Below are 15896 nucleotides of genomic sequence, written 5' to 3'. Positions count from 1 at the left end.
CTTAGCTACCTGCTTCCCAACGCAGCTTGGCCATGTGAGGAAGAAAGTGTGACCATGAGTGTGTAAGGGCCGGGCACACAGCGGTCCCCGCAGTCCCCAGGGTGCTGCTGTGACAGCAAAGGGGGGTTGACTGCGAGAGCTCCGCTGGCAGTAGGTTAAACGTGGTTATGTCCAGAATGGGGGAGAGCCAGAGGGTTTTCCAGTTGGGTCGTTCTTCTGCATGCAATAAACGTAGAAAGTGTGTCTCCGTGGCTGTGTCGTCTCTGTCGGCTGAGGGCATGGCTAGTCCTCCCCCCGTGCAATCCTGTGCCTTGCAGCCCGATCTACAAAGGGTTTGCAGACTCTTGCTCCCTCTGATCTCACAGCACTGAACCCCCTAAATTTCTTTCTGCACGCAAGTCCGTATTTTTAAAGAATTTGTTATATTTGTCTTTAAAACTGACAACCAACGGGACTTTGCTCCCTGGGCAATTGGACACCTCTGAAAGAGGGACTTGGTCACCAAAGGATGCCGTTCCATGTTGCATTTGATCCAAGTGCAGGCAGCTACCGAATGGAGCAGTCCCCTGTCCTCTCCAGCTGCCTGTCCCTGGTGCCTCTTGGGCTGCAGACCAGTGACGGTGGTGGCTGCACAATGACTTGGGACGCTTCACTGAGCTGCTGGCAGAGGAAGCCAAGCCCCAAGCAAATCCAAACCCTACTGAAGCAGATGATTTCGGGGGCTTGTCCTGTACCTAAACAGAGGCAGATGTGTTGCAAGGGAAGGGATGACCTTCAACAGCAGACTGGTGATGCTTGTGGTCAACTGTGATGTGAAACTGCTTTCTACAGCCCTTGGCCTTGGCTGCAGGATCCGCCCAGCAGTACTGGAAAATCTGCATTTGCTATTTCTTTAGGTGAGCTTTCACTCCTCTGTGTAGCTGCCACTGCTCAGCCCTTGCTGAAACGTGCAAGTCTCATCTCCCAAATGTTCTCCCCTGCATCTACCCCTCTGTGGAGCATCCCCTGGCTTTTTGGGATGAGAAAAATGACTTTCTATTGACATGAGCTGCTTTTCCCCCCTCTCCCGAGAGCTCTTTTAGCTGATGCTGTTTGGGAACTCCAGCACATCCAAAATAATCCATAAGGGTAGAGGTTTTCTCCCCTTCCTTCCCCCAGCAGAGGCACCATAGCCTGGTTTGAAGTCTGGGCTCCAAGAAATTGTTCCCATGCTGGCAAGCTCAGCACAGACATAGAATCATAGAATCATAGAATGGTTAGGGCTGGAAGGGACATTCAAAGGTCATCTAGTCCAACCCCCCTGCAAGGAACAGGGATATCTCCAACTAGATCAGATTGCTCAGGGCCCTCGTAACAGTCACAGGTCCCGTTACTTTCCTGCTGGTACGTAGTGCTCAGCATTAACAATCCGAGTCCACCTATGGAAACACCAAGCTTCCAGTCCAAGATCTGCCCAGGCTCTGTCCCGTGCTCTGCAGGGTCTGTGTTTGTTGTCAGGCCTGTGGCTGGTGTCTGTGGCCATCTCAGCTGCCGTGATCAATACGGGGCAATTTGTTGGTTTACAACAGGGAAAACTGCTGCAAATACCCCAGAACACCCGTTCCCAGCCTGTTTCCTCTTGGTAGAGTACTGCTGGCACACGGGGCACTGCATCCTGCTCCTGGCTGGTCTGGACCAGCAGCAAGGGCTGGAGCTGGGCTGTGATGGACCAGGGGACACAGCAGGAGAGAAACTCTGGCCTGGCCTCCTGCCAGGGCAAGCCCAGCAGCCCTCGGAGCACAGAAACACAGCCAGGTGAGGATCAGCTCTGGATCAGTGTGGTTCCCAGCAGTCCTCAGGTCCCAGCTCTTTAAAGCTGCTGGGTGCAGCCTTGCTGTGCTTTGGCTTTGCTCCTCTTGCTGACTGAAATCAGGGAGGATCCACCAGCAACAGGGCTTCTGCCTTTCCTGCAGCTGGGATCTATGTGATGGGTGAGTTTGCTGGCTCTTGGGCTGCCCTCCTCCCAGCTGCTCCCCTTGCAAACAAGATAAAACGGCGCTTGTTTTTAAAGTGGTGTGATGTTCACGTGGTGACTCTTTCCTAAAGTGCTGATTAAATAGTTCTGAGGAATGCTGTGTAACTAAGGCGCTTGGAGTTCTGGTAATTAGGCAGCCAATTAATCATGTTGGATAAAGCGCTCCCTAACTGTGTGGTGGGAGGAATTTACTCAGGGCTGGGTGAAGGGGTTAAGAGACGATCAGGTGGCTGAGCAGTCCCCCTTGAAGGCCAGCCCTGCCTTTTGGTTCTGGAACAAAAAACCACCATCTTTTTCTTTGCTATCAAGTGGTCCTCATCTGCAGAAAGCAGCTCCTATTGTGTCCGCTTGATGTGTCCATAGGAAGCACCACGTGGCCATGGGGCTTCCCCAGAGCCCAGCCGCCCTGCAGGGTGGTGAGTTGCTCAGGAGGAGCCAGGCAGTGGTTTTCCTCCCTTCTGGGTACAGGATGATGGGGCTGCATCGTGGCTTTCCCAGAGCGGTTACTTCGACACAGCTGGTGCTGGTTCCCTTTGCTGGCAATGGGGTTGGGTCATAAATGTTTGAAGTTCAGCCTGTTGCTTCACTTTGTCGGGCTAGATGAGCTGTAGTATTTTTATTCATGTTTCTGGAGTGGATGAATGTCCTTGGTATTTATTTCTTAATGCAAGACTTAAAAAAAACCCCACAAACCAACAAACCAACAAATGCTTCTGCAAACAGCTTGTCTGGTACAACACGAGCATTTGTTTGCATAGAGGAAACAATGGAGCATTGTCTGTACAACATGAATGGACTTTAAAACATGTATGCAAAGGCAGGGAAATGATTCCTACAGCAGAATTCGTCCATGTCTCCCAAACGTCCCCCTGTGAGCTGGGTGTTATCATACAGAGGCCGTGAGATGCTGCAGGAGAACAGCAGGGCTTCAGTTTTCCTGCCACATGGCTCTCCAGGCTGCTGCATGAGCCCAGCTCCCTGCTCAGCCAGAAAACTATCCCTCTTGAACATGTGCAGGCCAGCTTTTTCCAGGCCTCCACTCCAGCATCACTCCTAACAACAGCTTTAAAAGCAAAGCAACCCCCACCTGCCCCCCAAAAACCCTAATTTGTGCAAATTGCAGAGGCACGTGAGCTCCCCAGGTCCCCTGGTGGCTTCTAAACCTGCAGAGGAAGTACAGGCAGGCGGCGTGGCAGGGCTCGGGGGGAAGTGAGAAACAGGTGCCAGGGTTTCGCTGTCAGGGATCTGGCAGGAGGCACAGCTGTTACAATAGGGATGACAAAAGTCTTTTTGATGACAGGAATTCAGCAGAACCACCTGCCACCTTTTGCTGGGTGAGAAGGAAGCCAAAGGACAACAGAGTATGGCTTTAGACAGGTCTTGGGCTGAGAGGGGCTTTTTCAGGGGGAAATTCTAAAGGTTTCTCTTCCCTGTGCAAACTCTCTGGTCCCTAGCAGGTGGGGAGAGAGGTTTGCACTACGGCCATGTTTGCAGATGCCTCTCTCCTTTACTGCATCATTTATCTGTGATGAGACTCAAGGAATGTGATAGCTTTTGAGAGCTGTCAGGTTGTGCTGAAATCAGTTCTTAGGAGGGCACATGTGTTCGAAAAACAGGAGTACAGAAGTTTCACTTCATTAAGTTAAAAATCTTTCTTTTGGATATTTAAATAAGTAGAACGTAACTCTGGACTGGTTTGTCACGACCTCTGATGGAAAGCAAGCCCACCTTACCATACCAAAATAGCACTGAGCTACACAACCATCAGCCCCTCGTTCCACAACAGAATTGGGAGTACGTTCTGCACCTGTCTGGGATTTGGGCTGGAAAGGATAAAAGAAAGAGTGCGAGAGATGATGAAGAGAGAAGAGCTCTGTGGAAAAAAGGACCAGCCAGGCTGTCCTGCGTCACTAGCCCGATGGGCCGTGCCAAACCATAAACACCGAGGTTTCCCAACAAATGACAAGCCTTTATTTTTTTCTGTACTGAAAGAAAAAAAATGAAGATGTCCACAGCACACCAAAAGTTAGTGACAATTCTCCAAACATTTGAACAGCAAAAACATTTCCAAGACAATAAAGTGAAGGAAACAGTTGTGCCTCTGGAGAGATGATGGAAAGCTGAAAGCTGTTACTGTTTCCAGTCATGTGCAACGCGTGGATTTTCTGGCTTCTTGGTCCCAGCTAAGGCACAAATTAAGACACCCGACAGTGCTCTTCAGCTTGTGAAACAGCAGAACGTCAGCTCTGTTAAACAGCTCAGCTGAAACGACTCGTGCAGTGCTGACAAGCCCGGCCTTTGGTAACAGCAGCACGGGGCAGAGCAGAGAAGCTCTCCCCTACCCGAGGTGGAGCTCCAGCACACCCTGGTGTCAGAAACTGCCATCGACAGACCTGAGGATGTGCTGGGGAGACAGAAATCCCTCTGTGTCACCTTAGTTCGCTGGCTAATGATAAGACAACCTTCCGAAAGACACTCTCCTGTCTACGTTTCAGTGTTTTAGGCTGATAAACAGCCCCCACTCTTTTGCACACGACCTTTTCAAAACAGCTCTGCTAGCTGTAACGCAGACAAACTTTCCCCAGCAACAGGCCATGAGTCTCTAAACGCAAGAACATCCCTGTCCAGGCTCTCAGAAGAAGCCAGCCCCCTGCTAAGTGCCCCCAAGCAGATCTGCACTGCTACCTGGAGGTGCAAGTGCAGGGGGAGAGCTGTGTCTTCTCATTTGCAGCGTTTCTGCAGTGCACGTCGTTCTTCAGGGCTCCGAGAGCTTCTCCAGAAGTATTGGTGATCGAGGGCTGCCTTGGCTGAGATGCGTCTGCTGGGATCATACAGGAGCAATTGCTGCCAACAGAAAAACCCAGCAGATTTAGGCTTGTAAAAAATAAATCATCGATTGCACCTGCACACAGCTAGGTGCAGATGCAGATGTTGATCCTGTCTTTTCCCCTCTCTGAGCTTCAGGAGTAACCCACCGCTGAAGTTACTGCGTGGATTACGCTAGAGGTAATCCAGTGGTTTCCTAGAGGAACTTGCACTGACAGCTCCACTTCAGAGCCAGGATTGAGCCCTATTTGATGATTCAGTATTTCTGCAAGGGCAGAGGTGAGCATTAGAGCCAGACCAGCTAATGCACTTCTGGTAGATCAGTCCCAAATATCCCTATTCTCTGCCTAGTTTGAAAAGGTCATGTCTGTCTCTGGGTCTTGTTCTGAGCCCTCACTCACCACCAGTAAGTCTCTACCATCTCGATGTAAGTTGGGAATAACTTCCTTCATCTCCTTCCTTGGCCACTGGGGAAAATCTTCCTTGTAGTCAGGCAGCTGCATCACCCCAGGCCAGGTCCCCTCGGTGGGAGTGCCCAGGGTGCGAAAGATCCGGAAGATCTGATCGATCTCAGAGTCCCCTGGAAACAGGGCCTTCCCAGTCACCTGAGAAAAATAAAAAAAAAGCCAGTTCCCACCTTTCCATCAGCTGTGTGCCCTATCTCCAGCTGCAAGCAACCCTTTGTCCCAGCAGATGCAAACAACTGCACAGATTGGGGCAGTTACAATGCAGCAATTCTGCGAGGGAGTGGCTGGGAAAGTCATGAGTGTCTGACTACTTGTTTCCAGCTCCTTTCCATGGATCTGCGCTCCCCCGAGCCAGCCTCTTTCAGCCTTTTCCCTCTTTGTCTCCAGTTTCCTAACATCCACACTTGCAGGCTAGCTCCCTGCCCGCCTACGTACCCAGGCTCTGCTGATCTGCAGCTTGGGGGGATTTGGGAGCTAAGGGTAGTGCTATTACACTGCAGGGACAACAAAAGCTCTTCAAAGTGGAGTATGGACCCCTAGGAGATCCACTCTGCCATGCTATGAAGCGCTACTTCTCTGCAGCCCACTGCAGACACATTTGCAAGAGAATCATCTTCTCCCAGGATCAAAATGCTGCAACAGCAACACTGAAGTTATCCCTTCTGCAAGAACAGGCATCACATTCCCACATACTTGGAACTGCACCCGGACTACAGAGGCTTCTTTGCCTCCTGCCAGGCCCCTGAGGGTGGCAAATTTCCTTCTGAGCCCACAGCTAGGGATCAGCTAACCTGAGGGTGGACTTTCCATAATATACACCCCAGCCCTGGGTAGGACCACAGTATCATAGATGATCTGTGTCTTGTCCCTCCTCCCCCACTTCCCATTGCAGTTGTGTCCTCCCGGCTCTTTAAAGAGACTGGTTAAACCCATTCTACCATTTCTGCAAAGATGCAGCCGATGCTCCAGATATCCACAGAAGTTGAATAATATTTGCATCCCAGCAGTATTTCAGGGGCTCGGTACCACAGAGTCACCACCTGGTAAGGAACCAACAAACAAGCCTTGTCTCGTTTCCCTGGGTGAAACTAGAAGCGTGGGCTCCTCTCTTCTCAGCTGTAATGCAGTGACTGTACAAACCAGACTGTGACAAGGCCATGCTGAATTAACAGACACCTTAGTGAGAGCAAGATTGGGATTAACAGATCGTTCTTCAACAGACACGCTGGAATGAATAAATATACCCTATGCAGAGAAAGTGGGAATGCAGCTTGCAGGCAGGCTAGGGTAGATTCAGTCAGTACGCTTTGTGGGGACATGAGGCAACCCCTTAGCTGTGAGTTAGGTTAAAAGCACACGCCTGAGCACAGCTGCACCTCCATTATGGATTAATAACTTGTGATGCTGCCGTTTTTCACCCACTATGGATTGCATACCCCACTCTCGGGTGGTAGGGAACCACAGCAATACCTCATGAGTGTATGTGCGCAGGGGGACTCCGAAAGCTCTTGCCAGTCCAAAATCAGCCAGTTTGATTGCTCCTGCTTCATTAATGAGCAAATTCTGTGGCTTCAAGTCCCTGTGGATGACTCTGTGCGAGTGGCAGAAGCTCACACCCTGCAGCAGCTGGAACAGGTAGCTCTAAGGAAAAAAGAGATTTCAGACAAGGCCACAATGAAATCACTTTGAGGGCTAGAATCGTATGAACCAACGCACTTTGGATCATTTGGTGTCCCTGCCCACGGCAGGGGGGTTGGAACTAGATGATCTTTGAGGTCCCTTCCAACCCTAACCATTCTGTGATTCTATGATTTACAGACCTGAATGGGAAAAAAGAACTTGCTATCATGCAACACCAGGCTTGCGGGCCACTAGTCAGAGATGTACACAAACGGTTCCCATCCTACATGGGGACAGAGAGACTCCAGTCTCAGCAGTGGCAGTCTCTTCCACCTTTCCATTACTCTGTATAACGGCAATTAGCAATGCAACCCTCAGTGGTCCTCTTAACAGCAGTTTGTTCTGCATTGAGATGGGCTAGAGACCCTAGGAACAGCTGGAAAACAAATGTGCTGAGCAATAGTGCTGGGAGGTTTTTGCAGCTGAAATGTTTGAGATCTGGGAGACTGAATGCCTCCATCCAAGGATGAATCTCTTTCAGATGCAGTCTGGCTAAGAGCAGCTCAGTGCTGGCTCTGCCCAGCGGAAGGCAGCAAGGACACATGCTTTATGCCCTGCCTGTTAGCACTCCTTCCACACTGTACCTTGGCTAAGCTTAAAGGAAGCTCTCTGGTTTGAGTTGAGTCCATGTACTTCTTCAGGTCCTGATTGAGATACTCAAACACCAGATAGAGCTTCTTACGGCTGTGTATGACATCCAGGAGCCTGTAAAAGAGCAAGCACTTCCTTCAGTACCTTTGTATGGGAATCCATGCTATGCAGAAGTCTTAGTCTATTACAGAGTGTGTGGGAAGATCTTCTCCAGACCTCTGCACAAACATACCCAACATCCCTCCTCTCACAGATGCTTCTGCTCTGTGAGTCCTTTGAAGCAGAGAGAGACAGATATAAAATCAGCATCTAATATAGGGCAGCAACAGCTTGGACCAGTCTGTGTTGCTGGAGTAAAGTGGCAGTGCTGTGGGCTATTGCTGCAAACCAGGGAAGTGCAAGTAATTCCTGCATTTTCCTGTTTATTTTGCTCCTTCCTGTGCAAGTCAGGGAAGGACTGGAAGGTCTCTCTTGCTGCCTGTACCCAGAGCTCCCCGTGAGGATGAACAGGACCTCATCAATATGCTGGTGGGGAGGGTTCCTCCCAGTCTTACCTGACTATGTTGGGGTGCTTCAGCTCCCTCAGCAGTGAGATTTCTCGGATTGCGGTGCTGGGAACGCCCTCTGTCTCCCTGTGGCAGAGATGGGCTGTATGGCACCCCGTCCCCCAGCGGGATCCCACAGCCCATCGGAGCCCCGTGTCCCTTCTCCCTTCCATTGCGTTCCATTGCCTGCCCAGGGGAGGGTCTATCACACCGGGTGCCCTGGGTTTGGGATGCAGTTGTGTGTGGGGCAGGCTGGAGCGAGGCAGGGGAAAATGGAGCCATGGGGAAGGGGAGGAAGAGGGGGGGGTGAACTAGGCAGCGCAAGCTGTGGGGTAGAGCTGGTTTGGCAGCACCTGGGGACCCATTTGCAGCAACAGTTTAAATGCCCAAGCCTTGCTTTTCAGAGGTGGGGGGAGATGAAGGCTCTTTGTCCCTCAGGCAGCCGCCTCCACTGTCCTGAGGGGCTGCCATGGCGTGCGGCCCTGGTCCACACTGACACCCCTCATCATGGAGACAGCCCAGGGCTGACCCAGGGGAACAGTAATAACAGTTTATCTCCACCCTGAAGGGGTTGAAGCCAGCCCAGCCGGGAGGCTGAGCCTTGCCAGCACCGCACCCCTGAGGGAGCGGCCACCTCCCAAAATGGCGGCTCTTCCCTCCTGTCCTGGGCCGTGGTGCCAGGGCCAGGTGGGGCCGGGTCAGGCTCCAGCTCCTTGCCTGAGCCGACAGAGACACTGTTTTCCCTCATGTCAGGCTTTCTTGAGCCTCTCGTGCTGTTTTGGACACCAGGCTGGGCTCAGGGCCCCCTGCTCACTCCCATGGTGGTGCTGGGGCACTGCTGGGCTCAGCTCGTGGCCATCTCCCCCCAGATGGCACTGCCGGTGCCAGAAGAGCCATTTGTCTTCCTCACCCCCCTCTCTATTCAGCACCCTGTTGCCGCTGCACTGAGGAGGCAGCCGGCCTAGCGCCATGGCGAGCTGGGTGGGCATCGGGCTGGGCCACGCCATGGCAGCCCCTGGGGCCAGAGCTGCGCCCTACTCACGAGTCCAAGCGGATCTTCTTGAGGGCCACCACTTGCCCCGTGCGCCTGTTGCGAGCCTTGTACACCACGCCGTAGGTGCCCTCCCCAATCTTATCCACCTTCTGGAACACCTCCTGGAAGGTGTCCATGGCACCGCCTCAGCCTTGCGAAGGCAGCGGGGGCGGCTGGCACGACTTTCTGAGGTAAAAAAAAAAAAGAAAAAAGGTGATAAAACCCCCTCAAATGTGCGGAAGGTGTTTGCCCTCCCTGTGTGTCCCTCGAGCTGCTTTTGGGGTCTGGGTCCCCCTTTGCTGCTCCCTCAGCACAGGGACCTGCCTTGAGCGGCGGCAGCGACAGGGGGGTCTGCCTGGGGGGTGTCTGAGGGTCTTCTGGGCAGACCCAAATGGGCACAAACTGTCCAGGAGCGGCTGCTTGAGACCGAGGTGGTGGGGAGTGTTGGCTGAAGCGAAAAATGGAGCAGAACGGATGTAAATTGGTGCTTCGGGCCTGCGGGAAAGGCAGCCGGGCCGGCGCGGGCCCGATGGAAGCTCCACAGCTCCGTTTGCATGGGGAAGGGGATGCGGCGCATAATTAGGGCTCCCTGCAGCATGCTCAGGTCAAACACGCAGCAGAAATGGGATTTTTGTTTGTTCGTTTGGGGTTTTTTATTTGTTTCGGTGTCGTGGGGTTTTTTTTTGTCTTGCACAATTGTCCCTTCAAGCTTCCCACCGTGGGCTGTGCCCCTCGGTCAGCATTTTGGAAGGTGTCCTTGGGGTGGGATTAATCATTGACTTGACAGCTGACAGAAGGCAAGATTAAAAAAATATTACGCATCATGGCACCAGGGAAGGCAGAGCCACAGGGACTGTCTTCTGGAGGGCTTCTGGGTGGGCACAGCAGGACACAGCAACCCGCTGGCTGTGTGGGTTCACAGCACAGACCCCAACTTTTAGATGACCTAAAAAGGACTGATTTAGCCCATTCCCGAGCCACCAGCTCAAAATCTTTTTTTTTTTTTAAATTGATCTTCATTTTGCAGATTTGAAAGAACCAAAGCATGGTTGCTCTGTGGCTGAAGAGGGATTCACACGGTCACGGCAAACTCCTGTGTGGGTTCTCCAGTGGCTTGTGATGGTTGAGTTTGCAGTCATGTCTCCCTCCAGTCATTACCAAATTTGCTCTCCTCTTCCTGGCTGGTTGGGTTTGTGGGACTTTTTTTCATAACACTTGTAAGAACCTGGTATTTTGCATAATCCCAGCCCTGGCATCCTGGATATTCCCAGCTCTCCAGCAAACCTGGCCATTTGCATAAAATTTAAGCACGAGGAGAAAGGTAGGAGAATAGACAGGAGATGAGGTGTAAACATAAACACATCATGACAGACTCATCATTGTCTCTTACAAAACCAGGTTAATATCTTGCCTCTTGAGATCACGTTTTTGGACTTGTGCTGAACAGAGCGTGCTGAGGCAGAGCTTTTGGATCTCTGTAACCGCATGAAGAAAAAAATATGGCTAAACTATGATTAAAGATTACACCAAGCACTGTAATTACTGAGCCATCTCAGGCCCTTGAATCAAGCCTGCTGGCAACAGGGGACTTTGCCAATACCTGCTGCATTTTGATCTGCTGCTGTGCATTGTATGGCTTCAGTCCTTATTTTCTGAACATTTCACCAGAGAAACTGAGCAAAAAGCAGAAAAGGCAGCAAGTGGCTGAATTCTCCTGCAAACCACAGTCCCAGCTCGCTCCAGGGCGAGGGATTCCTATGGCACAGGAGAATCTTCTCTCTCTTGCACTAACATTTTATTGTCATCTCACGTTAGTGATTTTGTTTCTTTTTGTTGATGGTGTGATTCTCCTAGGTGTGCCTGGCACCATGTTCTTAAACCAGATGACTCTGATGTAACTTCATCTCCTCCTCTTGCAACTTTTTCAAAGCCAAGCCCTTCCTTACACACTCAGTCCTGAGGAGGAGGAGAACTGCATTTCGCTAAAATTTCTTACATCATCCACGGGGTTTCTGCAGGGCCTAATGGATTTGCCTAAGCAAGAAAGAGGTTTTTAGTCAATAAAAGACAGGCTGCTTTCTCTTTTCATCTTTATTTAGGAAAATATCAATCAAAACCTTTAGATGCTTAAAAAAAAAAAAGTGGTTTAAGGTCTCCTAAACTTAGTTGTGTCAAGGAAGAAAGTCAGGTGGTGGTTCTCAAGGCACTGCAAATATTTATTGTAGAGCTAAAGTCAATCCCCCCCTTGGACACCAGCTCCTGAAAACCCAAAGAGGCAGGTGCTATTGAAAATAGTGACTCTTTTTTCTTCTTGTTCTTTTGTAGGTCAGGCCAAATATGTGAATGTTTTGCCAGGAGCTCCTATGTGGCAGCTGAGTCACAGTAACCAAAGACATGAACTCATGGACCAGCAGCCACACAGGGCTTAATGAACTTTGTGCTAATGCCCTTTACCTCCCATCTGCCAAGAGGCAGCAATCCACTGTGCTTTGGCAGTGTAGGTGGGTGCAGGCTGCTGAACTCCAGATGGGAGACTTCTTTTTCTGAGGTCTCCAAGTCTTGCCTTACAAAAGGACCCATGTAACTCAGGCACTCTCTTTGCTTAACCACCCCTTTAAACAAACAAAAACACCTGCTTCCCAGAGCTCTTTTCAGTGATGACACCTGGCATGAACGGACAGCCCACAGTTACATCCTGACTCAGTCTTTGAGTGTCTCCTTGCTTATGACTTTACTTTGCTATTTGCCGCAGCAAAAAGCAGTATGTTGCAAATCCACCTCCTAAATTTACTTTTAACATACTTGTTGCAAATGGCAGTGCAAGGAGCAGTGCATGGCTGGTCTCAGAACTGCTGTCAGGACGTGCAGTTTCTCATCTGCTCCTGCCTCTCTTTGAAGTATTTTCTCTGCTCCTGTATGGCTTGTTCCAGCAAGGGCACGTTCATTCCTTCCACGCAGGTCAATATTCGTGCCTTTACCACGGGACCCTCACCTGGGAATAGAAAAAGGAAATTTCTGTAGAAAGGAAAACAGACGGAGCAGCTCGGAGGCAAACACAGAGGTTCCCTCAGGCAGCATATGGCTCCAGTGGCCAAATATCCATAGCCTGAGAACTTGCAGAAGACCGGACCGGCCGTGTGCCTCCACTGATGTGAGCAGCAGGCCCGGGAGCAGGTTAATTCAGTGATGCGCTCTGCCTCTGCTCTGTTGGCTACAAAATGCTGGTGACTGACACTGCGCTCTCCTTGCACTGGGGAACACTGAGCCGACAACATGTCAGTGCCAGTGCTGCCATGCAGCATCTGTCTACTTCATGGCTGGATGAAGTTTGGTTTTCCCTGTCTAATAAGCATCACGGATGGGTCTAAGCTCATTTCTCAGTGCCCCTGTGCAGACAAGAAGAGGACAGAACAAAGCTGGGCTTAGAAGAGGCTCAATGCTGACTACAGCCAACAGTTCATTGATGGCACTCAAATGGTAACATGGAGCCGTACAAAAGGGGCCAAACCTTGGTGACACAGCTACTATCTCCGCCTGCTCCCCTTCCACCACTGCAAAATGAGGCCAACTCACTCCTAAGCTATGAAGACTAACATGTCTTTCTAAAGGAATTTTGCTGCGGTGGCTTATCAGGTCACTCACTAGATGCCACGTGCAGCGTGGCTTTCCATATGCCACCGAGGATCTCAATGGCACAAACACGAATGCTTGTTATCAGGTGTGGCCGAGACAACACTTGGGATTTGCTTCACAACCCCACGGCCCAGCCCAGAGCTCTGCCCCCCACGCAGAGCACCGTGCAGCTGGAGCAATGCTCAGGGCACCCCAAGAAAGGACAACAGGGTGCCCTGCGTGACAGAGCCTGCCTGTATTCCTCACGCCCTGTGTCTGAGGGCAGGAATATAATTAGAGCCTTTCAAAGATGGCAAAGACCAGCCCAGCCAGCTCGCGACGAGGTAGTGCTGCAATCAGCCACGTTTGGAGCGAAGACAATGGTGGTGGCTGGCAACAATGCCAGAAGGCTTTAGCACAGGTTTCACAAGCTCAGCAATGCTGCTGAGGCACTTCTTTTTTCTAATGAAATCTGTGCCAGATTTTCACCAAGATAAAGGCTGCTCTTCTCGTGGTCGACAGGGAGAGACAGGCGGCTCCTGCCCTGAATCACACGCTCGTGTGACCAGAGGCAGCTGCATGAGATGAGGGTGCCTTGGAGAACACTAACCTCAGTGACAGTGGGTCTCACCAGGCACCCAGAGAGCCACAGAGGAGCTGATGAACCATGAACAGCAGCAGAGGACACGGGTTCCTGGAGCATTTACCTTCCCTGTGTTCAGCCTCTCCTAGGACCATGTAGCGAGATCCCAGCTGGACTTGGAATGGCTCCACAAACTTGGTGTCGACACAGACTTGGTACTGAGCTGAGCTGTGCTGAGCGGTGAGGATGGCTTCAGATCGGGCCAGGTCGTAAGAACATAACCTGGGAGCAATGGATTTGGGAAGCTCAGTGGTGCAGAGATACAATTACAAACAATGTGAGGGAGGTCAGCCAGTGAAGGAAAGGCCTGCAAGGAGCACGGGGCACCCTTCTCACCTGCCAAACGTCCTCAGTGCCTGCCCCTCTGGGACTGAGCTGTTGATCTCCCATGGGAAGTAATAGACACCAGCACTTGGCAGCATCTCACACAACTGCCGTTGGGTCTGCAGTGAAGCAAAATATCTGAGCTCATGCCTCCCCAGTACCTGACCCAGGTACCAGGTGACGCTGCCCCAAAACTCCTTCCTTGCCCAGGGCTCCCCACCCAGGGGGCTGCAGGAGCTTCATAGCTTCCCTGCTGAGTCCGGTTTGCAGTTCAGTGCACATGCCAAGCCCTGGATATCCTGGCATAAAGAGGGGCTACATTCCCCCTCTGCAATCCAACATAAACAGCAACAAGCAGCCCACCAGATCCTCCAGGTTTCGCCCAGGCTATGGATGGGTTGAGAAAGGTTAAGGAAGTGGAGAAAATGGTGACTGAGAAGTTCAAAGAGTCTGAGCAACTGAGAGGCAGGAACAGACCCAGCTGCTGGGGTGACGGGGTACCATGCTGCGAGGTTTAAGGTATGATCCTGAGTCTGTTCTCATGCTGCAGGATAAGAAATTCTGGCAGTGTCTGATTCTGCAGCTGGAGAACAATTACTTGGACACAAGCCAGCCTGGTTTCATCAGCAGTCTAGCAGGGTTTAGAAGACAGTGATGAGCAAGAATGATTCACCCCAAGAAAAGACTCGGGTGGGACAACGTGGAAGCTCCAGCCGTGGAGCAGAGCTGGCATAAGCAAGCCAGCCACAGCGCAAAGCACACAGCAAGGCAGGAATGCAGAGCAGCTTTGGCAAGATTCTAATTCCACCCAGCCAGTGCCACAGCCAGGCCGCTGGCTCTGCCCCAGAGTGGTTTCTTTTGGCAACTTTTCCCCTCCAACTTCCCTTGCAGGGTGCCTGTGTTCGGCGCTCCGTTTACTGCTTTTCTCTCTGGTTTCTTGCCCCGTGTAGGGGAGGCCCCCCAAGAGCTGCACAATGGCCCGGGCAGAAACTCCTGTAAATCAGACACGTGGAGCCAACACAACGGGTTCAGGGAAGCCCAATCCTGATTGTACAGCAGTGGGAACGTGCTGAGCTGCAACCCTGTGGCTTCAACGCTTGGTGTCCCTTGCCTGCTTCATGCATTGCTCGGGGGGTTGCAAGCTTGCAAAATGCCCTCCTGCCATCCCACGGAGGACTGCCGTGGGAGCCAGTGAAACCAGGCCAATCCTGGCTCACCTCTGCTCCGCACATGCCTGATCTCCATGTCTGGCTGACCCGTGGCCCCATGCAAGGGGCACACACACGGCGGGCTGTGAAACCCCTCAGGCAGGGTCCCAACCAGCCACGACAGAGGCAGAAATCCAGCTCCGTGCACTCTGCAGCTCCCGGCATCTCTGCCTCACCTAACCCAGATAAAAAGCAGGTCCAGCTCTGCACCTCCCGAGTTGGGAAAAGGCCGTCCTGCGTCGCTCCAGTCTTGCTCTTGAATCGCACTGTGCAGCAGGACGGGCTCAGCCGGGAATGCAAGATGCTAAATGTGCCTTTAACGCGGTTTAATGTGACACCACCGTGGCGTGCTGCGTGCCCACTCAGTGCACTACTCGATGCATGTGCAACCTCAACTGCAGCATATTACATGCACACTTGGCCCTAAGCACAGCGCGTTACTTGCACATTCAGTGCACTAACGCAGTATATGACGCAAGCTCAGCCCCAAACGCAGCATGCTACACGGACATTTAATGAGTGCACTACTAAACGCCTGGCTGCAGACGCAGCACGCTGCGTGCGTCCTCGGTGCGCTACTTAACGTGCAGCCTGCGCACCCTCCATGCGCTATGTAATGCCCGCCCGGCCCCAGCTGCAGCACGTCATATGCCCGCTCAGAGCACCGCTTCGCGCGCCGATTAACGCCAAACGCCGTACGCATTCCTAACTCGCGCGGCATTCCCGGCCCCAGCTGCAGCACGTCACGCGTGCAATTAGCGCACGCTTTAAGGCACACGCAGCTCGCTGCACGCCCAGTTTAAGCATGACGTCATACGCGCCCGCTGCACGCGCGTTTAAAGCATGACGTAACAGCGGCGCGGCCCCGCGAGCTGCTTACCGCCTCGCCGCCGCCTCGGTGCTCACGTGGCCGGGCGCGGGGTCGCGTGAGCGTGACGTCACGCGGGGGCGTG

General features: G+C 52.1%; 2 protein-coding genes across 4 annotated transcripts; both read right to left on the bottom strand.

Annotated features, from left to right (window-relative positions):
- Positions 1-4735: 4735 nt before the first annotated feature.
- Positions 4736-9293, bottom strand: CDK3 (cyclin dependent kinase 3). Its single transcript, XM_009984463.2, has 7 exons — positions 9166-9293; positions 8133-8210; positions 7572-7692; positions 6778-6948; positions 6246-6347; positions 5242-5445; positions 4736-4858 (listed from the first exon to the last, which is right to left on the bottom strand). The coding sequence occupies exons 1-7, from the start codon at positions 9291-9293 to the stop codon at positions 4736-4738; spliced, it is 927 nt and encodes a 308-aa protein (XP_009982765.2).
- A 1857-nt stretch (positions 9294-11150) lies between these two features.
- TEN1 (TEN1 subunit of CST complex) lies at positions 11151-15842 on the bottom strand. Of its 3 annotated transcripts, none has more exons than XR_015222738.1 (4): positions 13748-13952; positions 13476-13633; positions 11959-12148; positions 11151-11190 (listed from the first exon to the last, which is right to left on the bottom strand). XR_015222738.1 is itself a non-coding variant. In XM_086624055.1 (4 exons), the coding sequence occupies exons 2-4, from the start codon at positions 13831-13833 to the stop codon at positions 12012-12014; spliced, it is 381 nt and encodes a 126-aa protein (XP_086480181.1). In that variant the 5' UTR covers positions 13834-13854; positions 15824-15842; the 3' UTR covers positions 11299-12011. The 3 variants fall into 3 exon arrangements, 2 of the variants coding, with proteins under 2 accessions (XP_086480181.1, XP_086480182.1); XM_086624055.1 differs by lacking the exon at positions 11151-11190 and adding an exon at positions 15824-15842 and having other exon boundaries at positions 11299-12148; positions 13748-13854; XM_086624056.1 differs by lacking the exon at positions 11151-11190 and adding an exon at positions 12390-12397 and having other exon boundaries at positions 11299-12143.
- Positions 15843-15896: the final 54 nt, after the last annotated feature.

This window comes from Tauraco erythrolophus, chromosome 20 (assembly GCF_009769465.1).
Source record: "Tauraco erythrolophus isolate bTauEry1 chromosome 20, bTauEry1.pri, whole genome shotgun sequence".
In the NCBI taxonomy this organism is placed as follows: Eukaryota; Metazoa; Chordata; class Aves; order Musophagiformes; family Musophagidae; genus Tauraco; species Tauraco erythrolophus.
The sequence above is the reverse complement of the archived record's forward strand: the minus strand, read 5'-3'. Positions and strand labels throughout refer to the sequence as shown.